The 24,858-nt window shown below is 37.3% G+C and overlaps 1 protein-coding gene across 1 annotated transcript in view; it reads right to left on the bottom strand.

Moving 5' to 3' along the window:
• The window catches only part of LOC106880792 (uncharacterized), a 204,223-nt gene that overhangs the window by 69,455 nt on the left and 109,910 nt on the right, over positions 1–24,858 (bottom strand). Inside the window, exons 35-42 of the mRNA XM_089358814.1 lie at positions 22,844–22,918; positions 21,730–21,762; positions 18,693–18,722; positions 17,387–17,649; positions 15,596–15,746; positions 10,751–10,788; positions 7,723–7,840; positions 4,408–4,431 (exon numbers count right to left, since the gene is read on the bottom strand). Of these exons, the coding sequence (XP_089214940.1) occupies positions 4,408–4,431; positions 7,723–7,840; positions 10,751–10,788; positions 15,596–15,746; positions 17,387–17,649; positions 18,693–18,722; positions 21,730–21,762; positions 22,844–22,918 (732 nt within the window). The remainder of the gene's footprint in view (positions 1–4,407; positions 4,432–7,722; positions 7,841–10,750; positions 10,789–15,595; positions 15,747–17,386; positions 17,650–18,692; positions 18,723–21,729; positions 21,763–22,843; positions 22,919–24,858) is intronic.

Here is a 24,858-nt window from a genome sequence, read left to right on the forward strand (position 1 = left end):
TTAGTATAGGCACGACCTATAGTGTTCGCATGCTCCATTATTCATTTAACTAAGGTTTTGTCAACTTGCTCTAGCCTTGCATTTGTAGCGGGCTTGCTACTTACTGGCTATCGTGCCAAGCTATCTAGTAATTTTCTTATGAATCTGGCTGTGCCAAGGAGACAAAACTTTTGCAAAACATCTACTGGGAATACTATTCCCATTTACTTTATATTCCTCTTAATACTTTCTGTTACTGTCCCCAAGGCCCTTATAATAAATGACACTATCTTCAACTTTTTCATCTTCCACAGCCGAGCTATCTTGTATTTATGAGGATTGTATATGTCTACTTTTTCGCCTTCCTTCTTAACTATTCGTTAGGCAAAGGTTTACACAACATCAATAATAGAGTGCATATGATCCACCTTGTCTACCGCCACTAGACCCGGTGTGTTGTGCTCAAGGACCTGAACAATTTGGATTGGAAAATTCCTCAGGATTTTGCAAGTCTCCAACACAACTACTATCTGTGGTTTGTCTTCGTACCATGTCTTGCCTTTCCTAACCCCACTTTTCACAAAGTTTCCAATGCAGCATTTTTGCTACCGCATCATATTGCCACAGCTTATATTGTTTGGGGCAAGTCGTGGGCATTCATTCTCAATATAGGCAACGGCTTCATCAAATCCATTAAAAATTCAGCACAATGGAGACATTTGTTTATTTCTAAGTTCGCCCCTCCAATTGATGGCCTTTGCTTGTTCATGCACTGTCAGTATAGTACATGGTCTCTCCGACGCATACTCATACGATTTCATTTATGAGATTTCAACCGCAGTTCTTTGGTCGACGGAGACGTCGATAGAAAACAGTCGCGGAGAAAACAGTGGAACTGAACCGGAAATCATGGTTTGAAGCGAACTCTGTAATCATCAATACGTGCGCTTACATTTAAATATAAAGGGTTCGTAACAGAACATAACCAATAATATAAAACGTACCACCCATCTTTGTGTCGGTGGTCCGTCACCTCGTAATTAAAATTATTAAAGGATACTGATTTGGATTACAAGAGCCAGCTAGCACAAAACTCCACGTATTATGTTTCTCGTCTAACGGAAAGTCATGTGACATTATATGTTGCAGAAAATAAAAAAGGGTAAATATATATCTACGAATAAAACGGTCATATAAATATACACTGCGTCCCACATTATTAGGCAAATCAACCTTGTCTCAATAAATAAATATGTATTCGCTCAAAACCAGTTGTTTCCCCACTGACTGTTGGCAACACCTATCTGCACACACAATGTTAAAATAAATCGGATCTGCGCAAACGAAAACAAACGATGGCCATTATTGTGTAGCAGCAACATTTCTGATATCCCAAATTATTAGGCAGATGCCCAACTTAAGTGTCATTATGGGTCAGAAACGTGATCTTACCTCGAATGAGAAGTTTGCCATCGTATCAGAGTTTTGAAAAGTTAAAACAACCATAGAAATATCAAAATACTGGGAAGAGATCACCGAAGAGTGAAGAAATTTGTGCAATCTCCTATTCCTGTTCGGTCGAGGGCAGATAAGGGTAAGTCGAGGGTTGCTTTGAATCTTACTTTATCACGCGTGGAAAGGGAAGTTGTGCGGAACTTATGTCTGACAAATAGAGAAATCTTCAAAAGTTGTGGCAGGGAAGACGTATCGAAAATTACCAGGTGTCGTCTATTGTAGCAGGTAGCCAGGAATGTTAAACCTGTCATAAGCAGAAGAGTCTGAAATGGGCAGAAAAATACATTAAGATAGATTTTTCAACAGTTTTGTTCACTGACGAATGCCGTGCTACTCTTGATGAATCAGATGGCTGGAGTAAAGGTTGGGTATCAATCAGCGGGAGCCGTTCTCATCGTTTGAGACGCCAATTAGTGGGAGGGGGTCGGGTTATGTTTTGGGTTGGCATCATTGGTGATATGATGGTCAGGCCACGGAAAGTCCCAGATGGCATTAAGATGACTTCGAAAACACATGTTAACTTCTTAAAGGACAATTTCCAACTGCAGTTCAAAAAGCAAAAATTTTCGTTCAAGAGAAAGTTGGTCTTCATGCAAGATAATGCACAGTCTCATGCAGCGAAGAATTCTAGAGAATACCTGCAGCAAATAGGCTTCTCTGGAGGTCTTTTGATAGAGTAGCCACCTTGTTTCCTTGACTTTAACCCGATCGAGAACCTGTGGAGTGTCTGAAGAGATGCGTTTATCAAGATGGACGGCAGTTTTCAAGTAAAGTTGCCCTCTGGGGTACTATTATAGATGGTGCTCAAAGCATGACACAAGAGGATATCATCACCTTGACAAATTCAATAATAATTTTTTGTTAAACCTTAACCGTTGAATTAAATAAATGTTTGCTTTGACTCAGTCATCATTTTTATTATACTTGCCTAATAATTTGTGACAGTGAAAATGTTGCCCAATCACAAAAATGGGCGCCATATGTTGGCGTCTGCACAGATCCGATTTACTTGAACAGAATGTGCGCAGATAGGTGTTGCCAACAGTCAGTGGGAAAACAACTGGTTTTGAACGAATATACATTTATTTATTGAGAGAAGGTTGACTTGCCTAATAATGTGGGACGTAGCGTAGGTTTGTAATCAATAAAAGCAACGATGTGCATCAAAGCACTTTGTGTTCATTGATGTATTTACTTGACTTAACAAGATGAAGGTTATGAAAAACAGTAACAGAGTGATGTCTTTGATTTCGGTACAAGTCTTGTTCATAAGACTAACGAAGTGTTCACATGATGTAGTAGATGGTTACTAAAATACGTCTGTACATATAATTCAGTGAATGAAATATGTTTCAACTGTGTTATCTATTACGAAATTATGTTATCTAAATCTATATCAATAAAAGCGAAATTCTCTCTGTATCTCTGGAGCCCCTGTATCTCAGTTTACATTTGCTCTACATATTATACCAGAGACATATTATAGAGACATATTATACCATTTTGGAATCAGGATGATCCCGGGATTGAAAATATGCCCATTATTTGGTTCTTGAACATCCAGCATTAGGATCTGATTTAAAAGCATTTGGGTTGTTATTTCTAGAAGGTAAAGCGACCGTATCAGGTTTCATTGCCATGGTATTACTGACATTGGAGACCAAGAGTTACCTCCCTCAAATTAAAGTTTTATTAAAAAAATTATTGGTTCTTTCACCTTATTTAGTCATCGGACTGCAACCACGCTGGGGCACTGCCTTGAAGAATTTTAATCGAAAATAATCGACACCAATTCTTTCTTTTTTCTGCCAGGTACTTTTTTTATTTTCCTCTTTTAACGAACTGCTAAGTTACGTGAACGTAAACACACCAATACTAGTTATGAAGCAGTGGTGGGGGACAAACACAGACACAAAGCCACAATATATATATATATATATATATATATATATATATATATATATATATATATATATATATATATATATGTATACACACACACACACACACACACACACACACACACACACACACACACACACACACACACACACGCATATATATATTCTATGATAATAACTACTGAGTTTCTTAACTCTTTGGATCCTCCTAGAATGTCTTCTCACAAACTGACATTGAAGAAAGGAGTTCCAAAAATGCTTTTGAGAAATCTGGATCCCACATAGCAGTGCAATAGAACAAGCAACTGCAACCACATCTGGACGAGGAAAGGGAGAAAATGAGTTTATTCAAAGAATTCCACTGATTCCAGCAGACAAGTCCTTTAAATTCAAGAGACTTCAATATCCAGTAAGAATTTTGCAATGTCAATTTACAAGAGGACAATCGCTGAAAATTGTTGGACTTCACCTCATGCAGCAGTGCTTTTCCCATGGTCAGGTCTATGTTGGTTGTTCCAGAGCTGGAAATGGCAACAATCTCTTCATATTCACACCAAATGGTAAAACCAAGACTATTATTTATCCTGTTGCTTTACAGCAATCTCTAAATATCACAGTGATACAAAATTCTCCAGTTGTGATTCTCTGTGATATAAATGTGAAATGGTAGGATACCAATATACGGTTTATTAGTATTCTGCCCCGTAGTTTTGGGCCGCAGGTTTCATTAGCCCTCTATAGGAGCTATCCTAAAAGTCCGCACGGAGTACGGCTTTTAAGCTAGTATGAAATATAAGTACAGTACAATATTTAAAATATCTGTAACTAAAGAGTATATGCTTGAATGCGTTTGGGCGTGATTGCGAGTGTGTTTGTTTGTTTATGTATGTGTGTGTGTGTGTGTGTGTGTGTGTGTGTGTGTGTGTGTGTGTGTGTGTGTGTGTGTGTGTGTGTGTGCGTGTGTGTGTTTATATGCAGATGTATTTGTGTTTGTAAATAAAAATAAACTTACCTGTTGTAGGTGCTGTAGTAGGGACTGAAAAATATAACGATAGCAATTATTTATAATATTTCAGTGTTGGAGTGATTTTAGAAAAGTTATTTATTTAAATTATACATTGTAGAATGTTGCTATTATTGTTTGAAACTCATGACTACGGACTGTTTCACAACAGTCAACACGTATAGCTAGTTTTGCAAGGACTTTATGACAGGAAGGTGAGACACGAGTGACGGAGATTGGGTGAATACTCTATTCTGAAATGGTTTCTATATCTTTTTGTGGCCCCGAAATATTCAGTTTAATAGAATTCTAATTCTAGCAAATAGAGAAATAAGAGAAATAAGAGAACTACGACTCCTTGTGGTGCTTTTGAGACATGTGCGAAGATGACCAGGTGATTCAAATGTTTGCAACAAATGTGATCCTGCTAAAGTCTCCGTGGGCTTCAATAAAGCTTTCATCCAGAGTACAGACTAAATACACAAATCAAGTGAAATGGATGTTACCTCCAAAGGGTTTTTTTACGCAGTTTCATTTATGAAATTTCCCTGATTGGTCGTTGGTTGTTCCGAGGTTATAGTAGAAAACAGTTGTCCAGGGTGCGATGGAATGGGATTGAACTGGATAACATTTTGTGAAGGGAACTTCGTTTATTTACGAGTATACAAATGACCTACTCAATGGTATGTCACATCAATATTCGTCCTCAGTGTATACTGGTTAATATTTAGGGCCATCGTCAGCATTCTCATGTAGTACCCATCCACCATCTGAGTGAGTTTCTTTCAGACAAATGCAACAGCACAGACACCACAGCAGCAACAAAGAGACAAATCTTCAGTCTTTAGGAAGATCCGACTTTCATACAGATCTCAAACTGTGGCATGCCGCCCAGGCTTTGCTCTTCCTCTCAACTATAACAGCAGTAATGTACATCAAAGCACTCCATCTTCATTTGAATCCAGACTTGACATAACAAGATGGATGTAATGAAAACTAGTTACACAATGATGTAGATTCGGTATATGTCTTATTCATAAGATGAGTGCAGTGTTGAAATATTGAAGTATATTTTCACTAGAATACATATGTAAGACCGTGACTTGCGTTGCACATTATAAAGTGTGTTTCAACATGCATGTGCGCTCGCGTGTGTGTGCACGCACGCGTGCGACCGTGTTTAGGCATGTGTGTGTATCTGAGATGGTGCAGTCGTAGTTTCAGGTGTTGCGGAAGCTGGCGACGCTGAGGGAATCCCACGAGAGCTGGGATGTGGGACGAGCGTGTCTGCATACGCGGACGACGTCACCGTCATAGTGTCGAGCCAAAAGCACATCGAGATGGTCGACGAGAGACTAAAAGAATACGAAGCGGTAACGGGAGCAAAAATTAACCGGGATAAGTCAGTGGGCTTGCGGCTCGGCACCTGGAGAAGCAGGCCCATGCCGTCAAACAGCGTCTCCACTGTGGGACGCTGGATCGACGGGCCGGTTAAATTGCTCGGAGTCTGGTTCGGTCCGGACCTCCAAATGGAGAAGAACTGGGGCGAAATAACGATTAGGGTGATCACTCACACCCAGCAATGGGCCGAGAGGAAGCTATCCCTAAAAGGTCGGGCGGAAGTGGAGAACGCGTACATCGCATCCGTCATCGAATACCGTCTGACTGTCGTGCCTTGTCCCGACCCTACCATCACCAAACTGGAACGCATACTCTTCCGCTTCTTGTGGAAGGGAAGCGTTCCGATGGTTAGGCGATCCATTTGCTGTCAACAGCTGCTAAATGGAAGGCTGGGTATGCCCTGGTTGATGATGCGCAGACATGCGCTGAGACTGCGACATCTCCGGCGCTTGATAGAAGACGGTTAACAGGTGTGGTCGCCGTTTGTGCGGCGCGCTTTACCGCAGCTCGTCTCCTTAACCGAACTGCAGTCGTGGATTAAACAGAGACCTAGGCTAGGTGAATGGCACCTCTCAAGCAACTCTGCCGTCCGGGACCAATCTTGTGCAACTTTAATTCCACAAAAGAGTTCTATAGAGGATTAGTGGAGGGTAGGTGCGACGACGATCTCGGGCAGAATCTGGGCGTCGACGAGGAACACATGACCCGCCTTTTCAGGAAACTTCCGGGCCGGGACCTATGGACAACCACCAAAGATCCCTGGCCTGGCAGTGCTATCGAGAAGCATTACCCGTTCGGGATAAGCTGTACAGGCACGGTTCGAGACACACCGGACCGACCTGCCCGAGATGCGGTCAGAGCGATGAAACCGTTCTACACGCACTCGTGCAGTGTCCAAAAATTTCCGACCTGTGGGCTTATGCCGAACGGCTGCTGTCACGTGTGGAACGAGTCCACCTGTCAGCCGAGTCTATTGTGCAAATTGCTACGCCACCATCCCTCAACAGGGAAGGCAAGGCAGTGTTCATCATACTGGTGGCCACGGTGAAAGAATGTGTGTGGTGGACCCGAGCGAAAGGATTAGAGACGAAAACCTACCTCTCTGGTCAATCGCTCATCAACTTTTTCAAGTATCACTTGAAAAGGAAGGTGAGAATAGAGAGGCAGGTTTTGTCTCGTGAAAGTTTCATTAAAAGGTGGGTAAATGTAGCAAAGATGGTGCGTGCGAGTGACGATACCTCTTTGAGCATGATCCTGTAAATCGAGAAAAATAAAAAGAGAGAGAGAGAGAGAGAGCACCTTGCTCTCATGTGTCTATTCCCTGGTGAGGTTACCGTGGTCTTTTTCCGTAAGCTTTTCTCTCCATGGATAAACCTAATGTTACCCCATTGTTACACCATTGATATTTTCTGTGATATACGATCCCATTTGATCCTTTTTTCTTGTTTTTTTCATTTTTCTCTTTACTACCGATCCCTTTTGATCAAATTTCTTTTTCTTTTTTTCTAAAAGAAAAGCTTTTCAATTGTATTTGTCCCCTCTGTGTACAACCCTGTGTGGCTAATAAAAGAAAGTTATCCATCCATCTATCTATCTAGCTAGCTATTTATCTACATATATTCATACATGCATAAATACATAAATACACACATGCGCGCACACACACACACACACACACACACACACACACACACACACACACATGCGTGTTCACACATACATGCACGCAGACAGAACTATATATATAATTTTGGCCCACTTTTCCATTTGAACAATGGAAACGAAACTGTATATTTGTATGTGTGTGTGTTTGTGTGTGTGTGTGTGTGTGTGTGTGTGTGTATGTGTGTGTGTATGTGTGTGTGTGTGTGTGTGCGTGTGTGCATGTGTGAATGTACATAGGTATCAATTTATATACAGTACCTGTTGTTTTACAACCTTTCTCGTCGCTTCCATCGGAACATTCTACTTGGCCATCACAAATCGTCGCACATGTGACGGAATCCCTACACAACATCTTTCCAAAAATTGTACAGGAAGACTGCAAATATAATTGGTAATTTTATTACTCAGAATATAACACGACATTATGTTGAATGCTTTAGTTTGTACATGGGGTAGTAATCATTGATCTACACAATATCTTTTCGTGATACACACAGAAGACAGTACCAAAAACAAAAGCTAAATAATTTCGTCCAGGTATGTACCTTGTTCGTGTACGTTTCCTGTTATTCTGCTGTCGTATTATTATTGAGTGAGAGAGCAGAGGAATGCATGCCATCAAAGTGACACTGGGGTACAAATATACGAAGCCCAATATACCCACCATGACGACCCGTCTGATGAGGGTACACCAGGAACATGCATCACAGCCATATGTGCGCTACCTGGTGATCTCATATCAAAATAAACAATGCATTTCATTCGTGTTTGAGTTATCAGTTCAAATTCCGCTGAGGTCAACTTTGCTTGTCATCATTTCAGAGTCGATAAATTTAGTACCAGTCGTTGTGATCGACTTACCCATTCCCCACAAATTTCAAGCCTTGTGCCTATTGTAGAAAGGATTATTATTATTATTATTATTATTATTATTATTATTATTATTATTATTATTATTATGTTGTTGTTTTTTCTTGTTTCTTCAAATTTTCTTCCATTTCTCGCCGAGTGTTTTCCGTACACCTAGGGCAGGGAAACTCATTGTATGCATTCCCAGTTTACACACGCAAATTCATGTTTTGATGTTGTTTTCACAGCGATAATGCTCTTCTCAGTACATGAGTCATTCCAGTTAACACGATTTTTTGCACTTCCTGTATTTGCATTTTCAAATAGGTTTCAGTACCTTTTTTTTTACCTTTTTTTTTTCAGTACCTTTTTATTATTATTATTATTATTATTATTATTATTGTTATTATTATTATTATGGTGACGAACTGGCAGAATCGCTAGCACACCGGATTAAATTCCGCCGAGGTCGACCTTGCTTTTCATCCTTTCAGGGTCGATGAAATATGTACCAGTTGAGTACTGGAGTCGATGCAATCGACTTGTTCCGTTTTCTGAAATGGCTAGCCTTGTGCTAAAATTTGAACTTATCATCATCATCATCATCATCAACATTGAGTGAGAGAGCAACGCATGTCATCAAAATGACACTGGGGGTACATATATACGAAGCCTAATATACCCATCATTACTACCCGTGTGATGAGGGTACACCAGTCACATACATCACAACCATATGTGTGTGACATGGTACCTCAATATCAAGGTAAACAGAACAAGTCTTTGCAGAATGGGTCCAGTGAGAATTTTCTTCGGGTCGAGCTGCCCATCCTGTTCAAAAGGTCCCTGAATAAGGATGATGAGCAAAACACCCATGTTTCCAGAGGTGAATTATTCAAATACCAAAGGATTGTTATGATGCTCCCCCACTACTTCTGCTTGTGAACAGAGATGCACTTATCAACCACTAAGAGACATGTTCAACTGGCACAGGTCAAATATCTATTATTATTATTGTTCAGTAGTTTTATTTTTATAACGTGCTTCCACTTCACTACCGAGCGCAGCTCTGTGTGCCTTGGGTATGTGCTGTGGTTTGCTGTGATGCTCTTATGGTTACTGTATTGAAAGTGTTTTGCGTAGGATGTGTGCAGTGCCCAGTAGTGCAATTTTCTGTATGTTATATACATTTGTAAGTCCTGGTATTTTTGGTATGTATTTGTCTGAATATTTTTTTTTATACCTAAGGCACCTACTATGATAGGAATTGTTTCTGTTTTTAGATTCCACATTCGAGTTACCTCTATTTCTAGGTCTTTGTATTTTGAAAGTTTTTCCATTTCCTTTAGAGAAACGTTGTCATCTGCTGGTATTGATACATCAATTAAAAAGCATTTTTTCTTCATGATCTTTGACAACTATATCTGGTCTATTGGCCATAATTTCTCTATCAGTGTGTATTGGCATATCCCAGAGTATGGCTGCTTTCTCGTTTTCTGTGACCTTTTCTGGCGTGTGTTTATACCATCTTTTTTCTGTTGTTATTCCATAGTGTTGGCATAGCTTCCAGTGTATATAGGTCCCAGCTCTGTCGTGTCTGTGAATATATTCCTTCTTAGCCAGGACTGGGCAGCCAGAGATAATATGATTTATTGTTTCTTGTCCATCTCCACATATTCTACAGTTACTTGTTATAATTATTTTCATTATGTGTTTTTGGTAATTTCTGGTGGGGAGATTACGGATGCACATACGCACATAATAGAGAAAAATGAAACAAATATGGACGACTTGCTCCGAAACACCACCGAGTGGGGAACGCTTCTCAAAAATAACTTGCAGTTGTTTCCTTCAAAATTCCTACATGCTCGAAATGTACATACATCAAGGTATATTTGTAGAAAATTTCACGAAAAAACTTTAATTTTCCTGGAAGTTAAGAAGAATTTAAGTGGACTCTGTTGGAATTTCCGAAAATTGTCCCCCACCCCCATTCCAAAACACTTTCACCGGATTCTACATAGTAAATACTATATGCATAGAAAATTTCATTAAAAAATATTCATTTTTCTGAAAGTTATGACCTCCCAAAGTCTGGTGGGTAAAACCCTGTAGTTATGCCGGCTAGGAGCCAACGGGATATTAAGATTTAGTGCAATGTAAAATTTGACTAAGAAACAAAACGATTTTATTTTTGGAGTAAATGTGACTATATATAAGGATTATATAAGTATTGGCCTCGACTTGGGTCAATGCGATTTTAGGCTACAGGCCAATGCAACCTTCTAATAAAAGATACAGAATGGAGCAATGTGATTTTAAGTTCGATCCAGTACAGCTTCTTTTTAGACGGGAGAATATATTTTATGCTAACGATCCAATTCTATATTATAAGAATAGAGTGTTGCGTCATTTTAAGTTAAAAAAAATGACTTACTGTCGTCATTGGTATCGTGGTTGTCGATTGAATAAGATCTGAAAATAAAAGAAACAACAGAATATTACAGATTTATTTAATCAAATATTTAGTTATTGGTAAATGTTTGTTTAGCAAATACCTACTTAATATAGTTAAAGTTAAGTGCAAGTAGATTGTTAAGCAGCTCTTATCTTAATAAACAGTCCTTAATACGGTCAGGTTCTGTTACACTGTGTAACACGATTTTTGTCCTTGGATAATAACTGTTATTTCCTATTTGCTTACCCCTAAAATGTATGAAAAAATGGCTATTTCTTTCAAACTTTGCTTTTGTTACGTTTATTCTAACCCCAAAGACTCTCTTTCAACAAATGGCTGTGATGCTCTACCACTACTCCTGCTCATGATCAGAGATGCTCATATTGTCAACCACTTAGGGACATGCTGAAGTGGTTAGGGTTAAGCAACAGTGATATTGAGCAGTATATTTGCTTTCATGATATTTCTGATTCAGCAATTCAGCAATGAGTCTGTCTGAAATGTAATGGGAAATAAGTCATTTAAAAAATTATCGGTCGCCGTTGTGTAGAGAACTTTCCATGGACGCTATGTTGCAGCAAATTTGGCGCATGAACAAAACACATACACTATGTGCAATCGATGATCTATCTATCTATCTATCTATCGTCTGTCTGTCTGTCTATCTATCTATTTATCTCTCTCTCTGTCTCTCTCTCTTTATATATATATATATATATATATATATATATATATATATATATATATATATATATATATTTATATAAAGGGCATTATAAACGAATACTTATATTCTTGGGAATAGAAATTTCCCTAACGAATTTTTTTACACACTGGCTTCTTGATAAAATTCTTGTAAAAGTGTTTTATCCTTTTTTGAATTTATTATATATGTATATATATATATATATATATATATATATATATATATATATATATATATATATATATATATATATGTATATATAATTAATCGTATCAAAGGGAAATAGAAGTTAATAAAATTTTCACCTCTAAGTGGCCTTGCGTATGAAAGTTTAGTTCAAAGACCAAGAATTACTCATAATGTACAGTGTATATTAAAATACATAAGAGGAATCCGCTTACTGGATTCCTCTTATGTATTTTAATATACACTGTACTTTATATATATATATATATATATATATATATATATATATATATATAAAATAATAAAGAAATAAAAAGAAAAAAATCTCTAAATCTTTAAAACTAGAAAAAATCCAATTTAAGATAAGAGTATCTTATTATTATCTCCCCTTAAATTCAACCTCTCATGAAATTAGTCTTAACAAATTTTTTTTAGAGTAGTGTATTTTATTCCCATAATACTTAGCACAGGACAGAAGGTGCAGCCATTTGTACAGGTTAAAGAAGGAGTAAATATGCAGATAAGTATTCTCCCTTTGTTAACTGTGGTAAATAGTTTCATTTACTAGTTTTATTCAAGAAATGTATAACATATATAGAGGTTTTTTACTGTTTAAATATTATTAACTTACGTTTGACATAATAATAGTAATATATACTTGTATTTATAGGGGTAAATTTAACAATAAATTATTAATTCCCGTAAAGTTTATATAGATAGGCGGTTTAATTTGACGTGCTTATAAAAAAAAGTCGAAGAGGGTTTCTTTAATGTTTAGCACTTTATATATATATCACCATTGTATTTTTAAGTGTTTAATTTTAATAAATTTTTATGAATTTTTAAAATTTTATAATTATCTAATTTTTAAAATCTTTTAAAATTTTGTAAAAATATATTAGGAAGTTATATATATATATTTATTTTTATTCTTATTTTTAATGAAGATATCTTAGAATTTGTAGGATTAAGTTGGATCCGTTAATAATAATAATAAAGAGAAAATAGCCTGAAGACGCACTGGCGGATTTATGCATTAGGTATAGCCTAGTAAAACAAACCACCAGGACAGAAACACGTGTAGTGTTGATTAATATTATCTTCTTTCCCCACAAACTAATAGCAGGTAAGGTATATATTTATATTTTTTTAAAAATATGTTTGAATAATTTATAATTAATTCTAATGTACTTTATTCTTATTGTATGTTACAGTAGGCTTTAAAATGCTTACATTATTAGATTAGTATTTTGGATATAACTTTCTATGTGTACTCCAGAAAATAAGGTTGTCTTGAAATTGAAGTTGTGGTCCTATTGGTAAAATCCCAAATTTGTAATAATAATAATAATAATAATAATAATATATATATATATATATATATATAGGAGTGTCTGTGTGGTAAGAAGCTTGCTTCCCAACCACGTGATTCTGGGTTCAGTCCCACTGCGTGGCACCTTGGAGAAATCTCTGTCTTTCTCCCCCCCCCTCTCTCTCTCTCTCTCTCTCTCTCTCTCTCTCTATATATATATATATATATATATATATATATATATTTCGGAGGTGTACTTGCAAGGCAGGTAATTTTATCTGTATGTTAACACTAAGCCAATTTTTGCGTGGAATGCACATATGAACCATTCGAAAACATAAAGACTTACATAAAACATTTATCATTTATTTTTTTGGGTCAATATTTTCCTCAAACGAACTGCGACCTGGTCACTGACATGATTACACCAAATGATAAATAATAAGTTTTTAAGTGAAGCTAACAGTTTTTATCTTTTAGAACGGCTGTCTTATATGCTGCATTGTCATAATATGTTCATATATATGCTCTCTTTATCTTTTTGTTTTTATATATTTACATATACACACGCTAATACACGACTTATAATACCCAATCCTGTTCATACAACGACTGGGGCAAACTAATCGGTATACAGCACTTACTCGGTATTACCTGTATCCTCCTGGGTTTGGTTAAATCCAATACCCTCCTCAACCTTATATATATATATATATATATATGTTTATCAAGTCCTTGATGGCGTTAAGATATTTCATTAAGGACGCACCCATTTATCATTTTTTTAGGCAAGCTTTGAAAAACTTTGAGAACTTTGTGTTTTTTACATTAGAGATAAGTAGATTCTAAGGCAAATTGTGTTGTTCTATCTGGGGCCAGAAAAATATCAACCTCTGGTAGCTTCAGCGCATTTGTCTATGTCTTAATTAGTATATACAGTTTGTGAGGATGCTGAAAATATGCCTACTTTTCATTTCTGTTCTAACGCTGTGTTGTGATTCTATGAATTTATTAAATGTTACCAAATCTTGAAATGCTATCATACACACTAGACCAACCAGTTTTATTTAAAGTTTAATCGCATACTTATTGGTCGATACCAGTTTAAAAGTAAAGTTGATTTTAATCTTTACGTAGCGCGAGAAAGTTAGATTTATGTTTCATCAATATACTTATGTTTCAACAGATGTAAAATGGACCGTTACTATTAATTCATAAACAGATATTTAGCGAATGAATCTTGATTTCCGTTCTAACAGCAAGGGATAGAGTTAATATGAAAACTTTACGAAAATGCATATACATAATATTGAGTTCAAATTTTGGCACAAGGCCAGCAAGTTCGGCGGAGGAGTAAGTCGATTACATGAACTCTAGTATCTAACTGGTATTCAAAAGGTAAAATAATCCTTTCTACTATTGGCACAAGGCCTGGAATTTGTGGGGAGTGGGATGGTCAATTACATCGATCCTAGTACTTGACTGGCACTTCTTTTGTCGTCCCCGAAATGATGAAAGGCAAAGTCGACCTCGGCGGGATTTGAACTCAGATCATAAAGACGGACGAAATGCCGCTGGGCATTTTGTCCGGCGTGCTAACGATGCTGTCAGCACGCCGCCTTTGAAAAAAGTAAAATAATCCTTTCTACTATAGGAACAACGCCTGGAATTTGTGGGGAGGGGGATAGTCGATCACATCGACCCCAATACTTGAATTTATCGACCCCGAAGGGATGAAAGGTAAAGTCGACCTCAGCGTTATTTGAACTCAGAACGTAAATATGGACGAAATGCCGCTAAGCATTTTGTCCGGCGAGCTAACGATTCTGACAGTTTGCCGCCTTACACATGCATAATAATAAAAGTAAATATTCCTGGATAATTGTCTCTACAAAACGCTGAAGTAGTATCTGAGAGCATATTGTATAACTGCAAACGCACCCGGAGTCTGTCTATATCGATCTCCATATCCCTATAAACAAGTCTTCAACAGGGTATTTTGAGCGAAGAATGCACTGTAAAGGTGCTTTATTACCAACACAGTTCAACAAATAGCTTTCATTTATATGGTTTAGTTGAAGCGTTTGGCCTGTTATACTCGTACCATGCGGGATATATATATATATATATATATTCAGTGCTATGTTGAAGGCAAGCATTCAGAATGTATTTTAAAGAACACTACAATAATAATTTGTTGTTGTTGTTGTTGTTGGCACTCCGTCGCTTACGACGTCGAGGGTTCCGATCAACGGAACAGCCTGCTCGTGAAATTAACGTGCAAGTGGCTGAGCACTCCACAGACACGTGTACCCTTAACTTAGTTCTCGGGGATATTCAGCGTGACACAGTGTGACAAGGCTGACCCTTTGAATTACAGGCACAACAGAAAACAGGAAGTAAGAGTGAGAGAAAGTTGTGGTGAAAGAGTACAGCAGGGTTCGCCACCATCCCCTGCCGGAGCCTCGTGGAGCTTTAGGTGTTTTCGCTCAATAAACACTCACAACGCTCGGTCTGGGAATCGAAACCGCGATCATATGACCACGAGTCCGCTGCCCTAACCACTGGGCCATTGCGCCTCCACACAATAATAACAAATAAAAAGTATTTAACAACTTACCGAAAGGCATATTGCAGATTTTTAAAAACAAGTTGTCCACAATGAGGTTTCTCTGCGGTATCGGTGAAATTTTTAGTTTTAGAGTCCTTACTTTTGTACCATCAGGCGTGCTGAACAAGATGTTTTCCTGTCCTTGAATCCCCTTTTTCACCTTAAAGCAGAACAGTACACACAGTTATTGATTTCCAGGTTATATAAAAAAAAACAAACAATATTTACGTCCATTTAAAAAAAAATTCCCACCGATGCGTATTGTTTAATCCAAGGCCAACAATCATTATTCAGTTTAATTTAACTAGCGAATTACTAATATTAAGAAAACTACACATAATAAAATTATAAAAATGACCTGAGCGCAAGGGTTTCTAGAATAGGAAAATGGCCTTAAACTTTAGGGAAGGAGACTAGTCAATTACATTGATTTCAATGTGAAAGTGGAATTTATTTTACAGATCCCGAAAGGATGAAAGACAAAGCGAACTTCGGCGGAATTTGAACTCACAATGGAAAGGCGGGCGAAATGCCGCTAGGTAGTTTGTCCAGCGTGCTAACGATTCACCCAGCTCACCATCTTTACAAGGATGTGTAATATAGGTTAAACACCTGAAATTTGGGATAGGTGGGGGCGTTGGGTTAGTCTATTACCTCGACCTTCAGTACTTGATTGATATTTTTTTATTTCATCGACTTCGAAAACACGAAAGACAAAGTCAACTTCGGCGGAATTTGAACTCAGAATGTAGGGTCAGAAGAAATGTCACTAACAATTCTGCCAGCTCGCTGCCTTAACAACAACAACAACAAGAAGAACAGCAGCAGCAACAAGAACAACAACAACAACAATGTAATTTTATAATTAGCCACTAGTACTAGAATACGTACAAAAATATGAAACTTTCAATAGGAAGCGAATGAGAAGTCGACACATACTAAAACAATTTCCTGCCACCCAGCCATACTATTCAGGGACCTATTGAAGGTTGGCAACCAAAAACTCTCCAGCCTGTCTTCAAGTAAAGAGAATTTCGATGCGGCTGACATAGCACCACAATGAAGCTCTGGCTGCCAGCGGTTATAAAGATTATATAGGTTACATGCCTGACTCTAATCCCATCAAGGGGAAACGCCATCAGAAATTGTTGTGGTTCACACTCTTTCAGCGGAAGCGTAAAACTTGAGTAGGTTACATGTTCCTTAGCTTAGTGAATAATCATTTTTCCCGCACGAATAGGTTCCGCAAAATATTTAACACTTTAAGAGTTTCTATTAGTTGTGTACTCAATATAAAGGAAAATATCAGTAGGTAATCCCACGTCTGAGACAAAGACAGAATGCTCATACAGAGACAACACCACATGTCTCCTTAAGGCCACTACAACAAAAGAAAGTCGAGTTTGAGGCAGACGTGGTGTGAAAGGAGGACCCCTGCGAGTAGTCAAATGTGCGAGGGTATGTGTGCGCGACGGAAGATCCTTTCAAGAGCAGATTTAGCAACCATATATTCTCTTTTATATCCAAGAGAGACACAATGTTACAGTCTTGGCCAGTCGTTGACGGAAAGCGCCATGGATTACAACATCAAGTGGAGAGTCCAGGAGAAGCACAAACCTCACTTTAACAGCAATAGAATGTATAAGTTATGCTCGACGGAGAAAAGAAATAAGTTTATAGCTCACATTTGGTTAACAATGACAACAACGACAACGATGAAAACAAAACAAAAACAATTATAAGAATAACAAAAATATTAGATATTATGCAAGCGTTGGAGACAGGAAAAAGTTATCTTACCTTTGTATCAACCACTATATCATTTTCTTTGACATAATCCAATTGAAAGCTGAGGGCGTTGTCTAAAACGAAACCTATTCCTAAAACTGTTACGTCATATTTTGTTTGGAAACTAATTTCTAACCATGAATTCGGTTCGCTCTTAGCGACCCAGTTCTTGTACGATCCTTTTAAAACATCGCGTGGCGGGGTAATAGAACTTGAAGTTGTAATTAATACTTCAGCTGAATTGTAATCGAGTGTTATCGCATCACACGGCGCACCTGTATAGCAAAGAGATTGAGTAGAAAAAAAATGTAATATAATTTTATCTAACTGTAATATAATTTTAACAGGCGCAAGCGTAGCTATTGTGATAAGAAGTTTACTTCTAAATCACAACGTCCCAGGTTCAGTCCCACTGTGAGACACATCAGGTAAGTGTTTCCACAGCAGCTAAGGTGGGAACCAAAGCCCAGTGAGTAGATTTGGTAGACAGAAACTGATAGAAGTTCGTCGTATATGTATATGTACAAATACGCACACACACACACACACACACACACACACACACATGTATATATATGAATGTGTGTGTGAGTGTGTGTATGTTTGTATTTGTCCCTCATCACCGCTTGGCAACCAGCGTTGGTGTGTTAACGTCCCCGTAACGTACCAGTTCGGCAACAGAGGCCGATACCATAAGTACCAGACTTTAAGAAAAAGTAAGTATTGGGGTCGATTCGTTCGATTAAAAAACACTGAAAGATGGTACTCCAGTATGATCGCAGTCTAATGACTGAAACAAGTAATAGATAAAAGATAAAAGAGTTATATTGAATAAATAAATTCCCAAATGTATTTGTATCCAAATTTTATCGTTCGCATTTCCCAAGCATGCAGGAGCCTCACTTATGACACGTAGTTCTCTATCATTTTGTGTCATAATCTATCCCCCACGGTTCCATATGCTATACCGTAATTTATTGCCCGTGGTTAACTAAAACATTATATCATGATCTTCCACCTGCTGTTTCTTTGTTTTTTGAAGTTAGGGGGGAAAAAAAAAAAAATCAAACCGCATGGAAGACAACCTAAGATCTGCGGCTTTCAGAATCATGAAGACATGAGGTTACCTCTCGCAATAGCAGCAAAAAGACGTATAAACGATGGGAGTTACGGTGTCCGGCTGGCAGGAATGAAGAGCTGAGTAAATGAGAATGTGTGTGTGGGTATGTTTCTGTGTGGTGCATGTGTGTGTGCGCGCATTTGTGTATAGGTGTGTGTGTGTGTGTGTGTGTGTGTGTGTGTGTTAATAAAATCTTACCTGTTGTAGATGGTATGGTTGTTTTAGGAGCTGAAAAATATAATGATAATATGTTTATTCATAATAAAGATTTCATGACGAGAAGGTTAGAAACGACTGTCGGAGATTGGGATAATGTCCGCATCTAAAATGGAGACTGAAATAATTTCTATCACTCTTTCCAGGGTCGTTAAAATCTTAGGGTAGGAAAAAATTCCTTCTTTGTAGAATTCTCTCAATATTTATAACAATTAACAATCTTTAATAAATAGACTATAATGGCTGAGAGGAATAAAAGCGGAACCACGAAGCTTTACGTGCTCTTGAGGAATGTGGAAGGAAATGTACGGGAAACCGTGAAATTTGAATGTTTGAAACAGAAAGGACTTTTGTAAAGAGGCCATAGGCTAGATTATGGTGATAAAATAGGGAACTGATTAAATTTACCATCCCCATGGTAAAACTCATCTGATATCAAATGTACTTGTATAGAAAAAATGTAGACATGTGACCACGAATATAGCAGTCTTGTAGAATATAGGTTTAAGATTAATCCTTTCTACAGTAAGCATCGACCAATGCTCAGCTGGTACTTAATTAATCGACTATGAAATTATGAATTTCAAAGTCAATCTCGGTGGAATTTGAACTGCGCACGTAAAGACAGGCAAAACGTCGCTAAGTATTCTGTTTGGCGTGCCCACGATTCTGCTATCTGACCGATATGTTGTGTTGTAATTAATAAAGCAGCGATTTACACGAAAGCATTCCATGCTCATTTATGTGCTTACTCGAGCTAACAAGACAAATGTAACCAAAACCGGTGATACAATGATGTCTGTGGTTTCTGAGCATGTCTTATTCATGAGATGAGTGCAGTGTTCACATGCAGCAGTACATATGTAGTAAAACACAGGTGCATATATGAAATATATGAAATATTCTAATTATATTCTATTTATATGATTTATAAGCACAATATTTAAAACAACTGCAATAAAAGAATATAGCTAGTTGTGAGATCTAGTGAAATCTAGCTAGGATTTCATGACAAGAAGGCGAGAAGCGATTAAAGGAAATTGGTTATTTCTCTTAATCTGAAGTGGTGTATGAATGGTTTCTATTACTCATTCCAGGGCCGTGAATAATTTAGCTTGCGAGAATACTCTTTCATTGCGCAATATTATCACTACTTATAAAAACGAACAGTGTTAAAGAAATAGATTCTAATGGTTTAATTTGGGGACTAAAAGTAGAACTACAACTGTTTTCGGTATTTTCGAGATATAGGGAAAAGAACTATCCAGCAGACTGGTGACATAGTAATTCGAATATTTGTAACAAAGGAGATTCTGCTAAACAGACCACAAGCTAGATTGCGTTGGTAAAATAGGGAGCCGATTAAATTTACTATTGCCATAAACTAGATGGTTTCTCCGAAGAATATTCGCGAATTTTCATTTCTGAAATTTCAATCATAAATCTTTGGTCGACCTGAGGTTTTGATAGGCAACAATAGAGGATAATGAAACAGAGTGGAATTGAGCCAGAAATCAAGCTATGAAGCGAACTTTTTAGACATACATCCTACACGCACCCTTATTTACACACAGTGGGTGCATGACTGACCATTAGAAATGATATGAAACGTACCATCAATATATTGGACGCTTATCCGTCGCTATGTATGGAAAATCTTAAAAGGTATTTCCTGAGAAGAATTAGACAGAGCTGATGTTAAACCCCAAGTATAATGTTTCCCCTTTAATGGAAAATCACCAGACTTTACAAGTTACAATATAGAAATACTTGTAAATATATATCCACGAATGAAACAACCTTGTAAAATATAGAGTTATAATTAATAAAACACTGATGTACAACAAAGTACTCCATCTTCATTGGTGTCCGGACTTGACATAACAAGATGGATGTAAAGAAAACGAGATGCTCAATGGTGTCTGTGCTTTCAGTGTCTTATTCATAAAATGAATGCAGTGTTTATATAGTGTAGTATATTTTTACTAAAATACATATATGACAGTGAATTGCGTTGCATATGTATTTAAATATGACAGATAAGTACAATATTTCAAACGTCTGTAACTATAATATTTGTGTGAGATGTGTACATGAATATGCGTTTGTATCTGAGCAAAGAATGTTTACATGTCTGTTTTTTCGTTGTTGCGAATGTCGTCGTTGTTGTGGGCGTTGGTGTAACAAAATCAGGGTTTGCAAAATAAAATACAAGGATAATGCGTTGATGTGTAATAATTCAGTGGTTGAGTGGTTTCATAAACGTTTGTTATTCCTATTGTACAATGTAGACTGTTGAAATTATAGTTTTAATCTCAGTCAACACGTGTAGGCAATAAGAACGAGCTCAAGTCTTCTATGTTGACAAGACTACACACGACTGATGAAGATTGGGCGGATATCCTAATCTGAAGCAGTGTCTGAAATGTCATCCATCACTCTTTTTTGGGTGTGAAGGATTTAGTTTATAAAAACACTCGTTCATTATACAATACGCCCACTGCTCATAACAAGGGTCAGTGTTTGAAAAATAGATTGTAATGTCTTGTATGAATGAATAAGAGCAAGAACAAGAATTCTGTTTGGGTACTTCAGGAGATGGAAAAAGAACTTATTCATAGATGGGTGACTTGTTAATTGGAATGTTTGCAAGAAAGACAATTCTTCTGAAGATTTCATCGACTTCAAGTGATAAAAATTGACCTGAAAACAGGGGCCATATCAAATTTGACATTTCGATTGATTGGGTGGTGTTTGCATGTGTAGCTGTGCGTGTGTGGGTTTGTGTGTGTTTGTATATGCGTGTTCGTGTGTCTTTGTATGTGTTTCGGCGTGCCTATGTGTTTGTGTGTGTGTGTGTATGTGTGCGTGCGTGTTTCGGCATGCGTATGTGTTTGTGTGTGTGTGTTCGTGTGTGTGTATGTGCGTTCGTGTGTGTGTGTGTGTGTGAGAGAGAGAGAGAGAGAGAGAGAGAGAGAGAGAGAGAGAGAGAGAGAGCTTGTGAAAGAAGTAAACTTACATGGTGTACGTGTTTCAGTAGTAGATTCAGGTCCTGAAAAATATAATAATATAACGTTTTTTTTTTGTAAATATTCAATGAATGAATGATTTCAGAAGCGTTATTCACAATTCACATTATTATTGCTATTGTTGCTTGAATGCCATACTCATGGACCATTGTATTCGTGACATATGAGGGAGAAAAATAGTCATACACGGGAGACCTGGCAATTCGAATGATTGTAACAAAGGGGATTCTACTAAATTTTCCATAGACTAGATTGAAGCATTAAACCAGGGCACAGATTAAATTTACCATTGCCTGAAGTGCTATGTTACCTCCAATGACCGTCCTCGTAGTTTATTTTATGAAATTTCACTCACGAGTTAGTGGTCGACTCAAGTTCATCGTAGAAAGCAGTTGTCCATGTGGCGATGCAGTGGAATTGAGTCGCAAAGTATGATATGAAGTGACATACGTAAAAGTACAGCCATACATTCGCCCTTATTTACATATAGAGTGATCGTGACAGACAATACCTAATGGCATGAAAAATATCATTGATATTGGTTCTTGTTATTTGTCACTGTGTCTTCGAAATTCTCAAAGGATATTGATATGAAGAATAAAACACCGCTGACGCTAAAATCCAAGCATTATGTTTTCCCTCTAAAATAAAAATCATATAGCAGTACATGTTGCAGTACATGTTGCAGTACATGTTGCAGTACATGTATATGTATATATACTTACGCAATGTAAATATATAGCTACGCATCAAACAGCCTTTCAAAGCATAGTGCTGCAATAAATAAAAGCAGCATTATCAAACCACCCCATCTTCATTGGTATAATCAAAACTAGTGACACAACGATGTCGGTGGTTTCGGTAAATGTTTTATTCACGAATGCAATGCTAACATATGGTTGTACATTTTAACTACAATACATGTGCATGTATAACATATTCCACGAACTCTCTTACAAGAACTGCGATGCACATTACAAAATATGTTTTCTTAAATATGAAATATATGTATAAAATTACAAATATCTGTGACAACTATAACTAAAGAATTAGTGTTAGTGTTAGGGTGTATGTATGCGTGTGTATGTGTAAAGAAAATCTTACCTGTTGTAGTTGGTACGGAAGGAATAGTTGTTGCAGGGGAAGTAGTTGTTACAAGAGTAGTAGCTGTAGTTGTAACTGGAAAATATAACAATACGTTATTTGTATTAATTTCTAGGCTGGAAATTCAGAAATGTTAATAATTCTCACCTAACTCTGTAAATTGTTGCTGTCACAATATGAAACTCATGTCAATGGACTATTACATAGCAGTCTACAAGCGTAGCCTTTGCTAGATTTCGCACAAAGATTTTAAGATGAGAATGCTACAAATGATTGACGGAGATTGGGCGAATACTCTAATCTAAAATGGTGTCTGATATGGCTTGTATCCCTCTTTCCAAGGCCGTGAAAATCTTAGCTTGGGAAACATTCCTTCTTTATGCAATTCTATCAATAGGTATAAGAATGAACAGTGTTTAACAAGTAGATTGTAATAGATCGTAATGACCGAATTAGAAGAATAAAAGTAGAGCCACGACTCTGAACAGTGTTTTCAAGGAATGTGGAAAGGAGAAATTGTTTATCGTCTGAGATGGTCGTGCTTGGGAATCCAGCCAGAAAATATAATGACGAATGCTTCTGATAGATCCTAAGGAGGAAGTGCTTGAGAATTATATGCCCACGATCCTCTCAAGAATAGAGGGTGGAGAACTGGATGGCTGGCCATTTCAAATATTTTTAGCTGAAGAATATATGTGTTAGTGTACTTCTAAGTGCGTGCGGGAGCGCACCTATGTGTGTGTGTGTGTGTGTGTGTGTGTGTGTGTGTGTGTGTGTGTGTGCCTCCGTGTGTTTGTAAAGGAAAACTTAACTGTTATACTTTTTGTAGTAGTTCCAGTTGTTGCGAAATCTAATGATAATACGTTTATTTTTTAATAATTCAGTGTTTGTGTGGGTACAGAAACGTTAGTTATTTACATTATATACTGTAGACTATTGTGCTTTTTGTTTGAAACTCATGGACATGGACTATTGCACAACACTCAATAGGTGTAGCCAGTTGTTTGATCTAGAACAATGATTAATGACGAGCAAGCTACAAACAATTGGCAGAGATTGGGTGAATACCCTTATACGAAGTGGTGTCTAAAATTGCTTTTATCACTCATTTCGTGGCTATCAAAACCTCAAGTTACGAAAACGTTCATTTTTTATGCAATAATCACACTACTTACATGAATGAACACTGAATAACAAATAAATTGCAATAAATTAGTATGGGACTAAGAGTAGAGGCACAACTTATTACGGTACTTTCGAGAAATGTGGAAGGGAAATATACACAGGCCGGAGACCTGGAACGTTTGAAACAAAGGAGATTCTGTTGAAGTCTCTATGGGCTAGAATGAGGTGTTAAATCGGTGGACAGATTAAATTTACTAATCCTTTAAAAAGGATCCTACCTTCGAGATATAGTCATGCAGTTTCATTTATCAAATTTTACTGACAAGTAAAAATTAGAGCGCGAAGGGATAGGATTAAACCGGTTAACATATGGAGCGATCTTCGTTGTCATACCGTCACGCATGCACCGAAATTCATATAACGGGACCATGGAAGGCTATACTCAATGGAATGGATGTATCATAGATATTTGGGTTGATAATCCATTATTTAGGTTTTGAAATTCCTAGAGGATCTTGATATCAAGAATAAGGCACAGCTGACGTGAAAATCCAAGCATTATGTTTTTCTTCTTTAGTAGAGTTATCTGATTTTATATGACTCTGTATAGAAAACAGGGTAAATGTCCCCGGCCCATATTCCTGCTCATCGCTATCGAGATAGAGGTAGCTGTCTGCAAGTATGCACCCCCTGATTCAGATTGGCTGTTTTAGTGCATCTCTCTTGCCATCCTCCAGAGTAGTTCCTTTTCCCCTTTTGTCTGCTGGCGCCAGGGAGGAAACTTATGAGAACGTTTAACCGCAGGTTTCACGAGAGAGCTTATATATAAAATAGTGTAGATATATATCTACGAATAATGTCATGTAAAATATAAAGGCTGAAATGGATAA

This window comes from Octopus bimaculoides, chromosome 10 (assembly GCF_046866305.1).
Source record: "Octopus bimaculoides isolate indiv1 chromosome 10, ASM4686630v1, whole genome shotgun sequence".
NCBI classification, from domain to species: domain Eukaryota; kingdom Metazoa; phylum Mollusca; class Cephalopoda; order Octopoda; family Octopodidae; genus Octopus; species Octopus bimaculoides.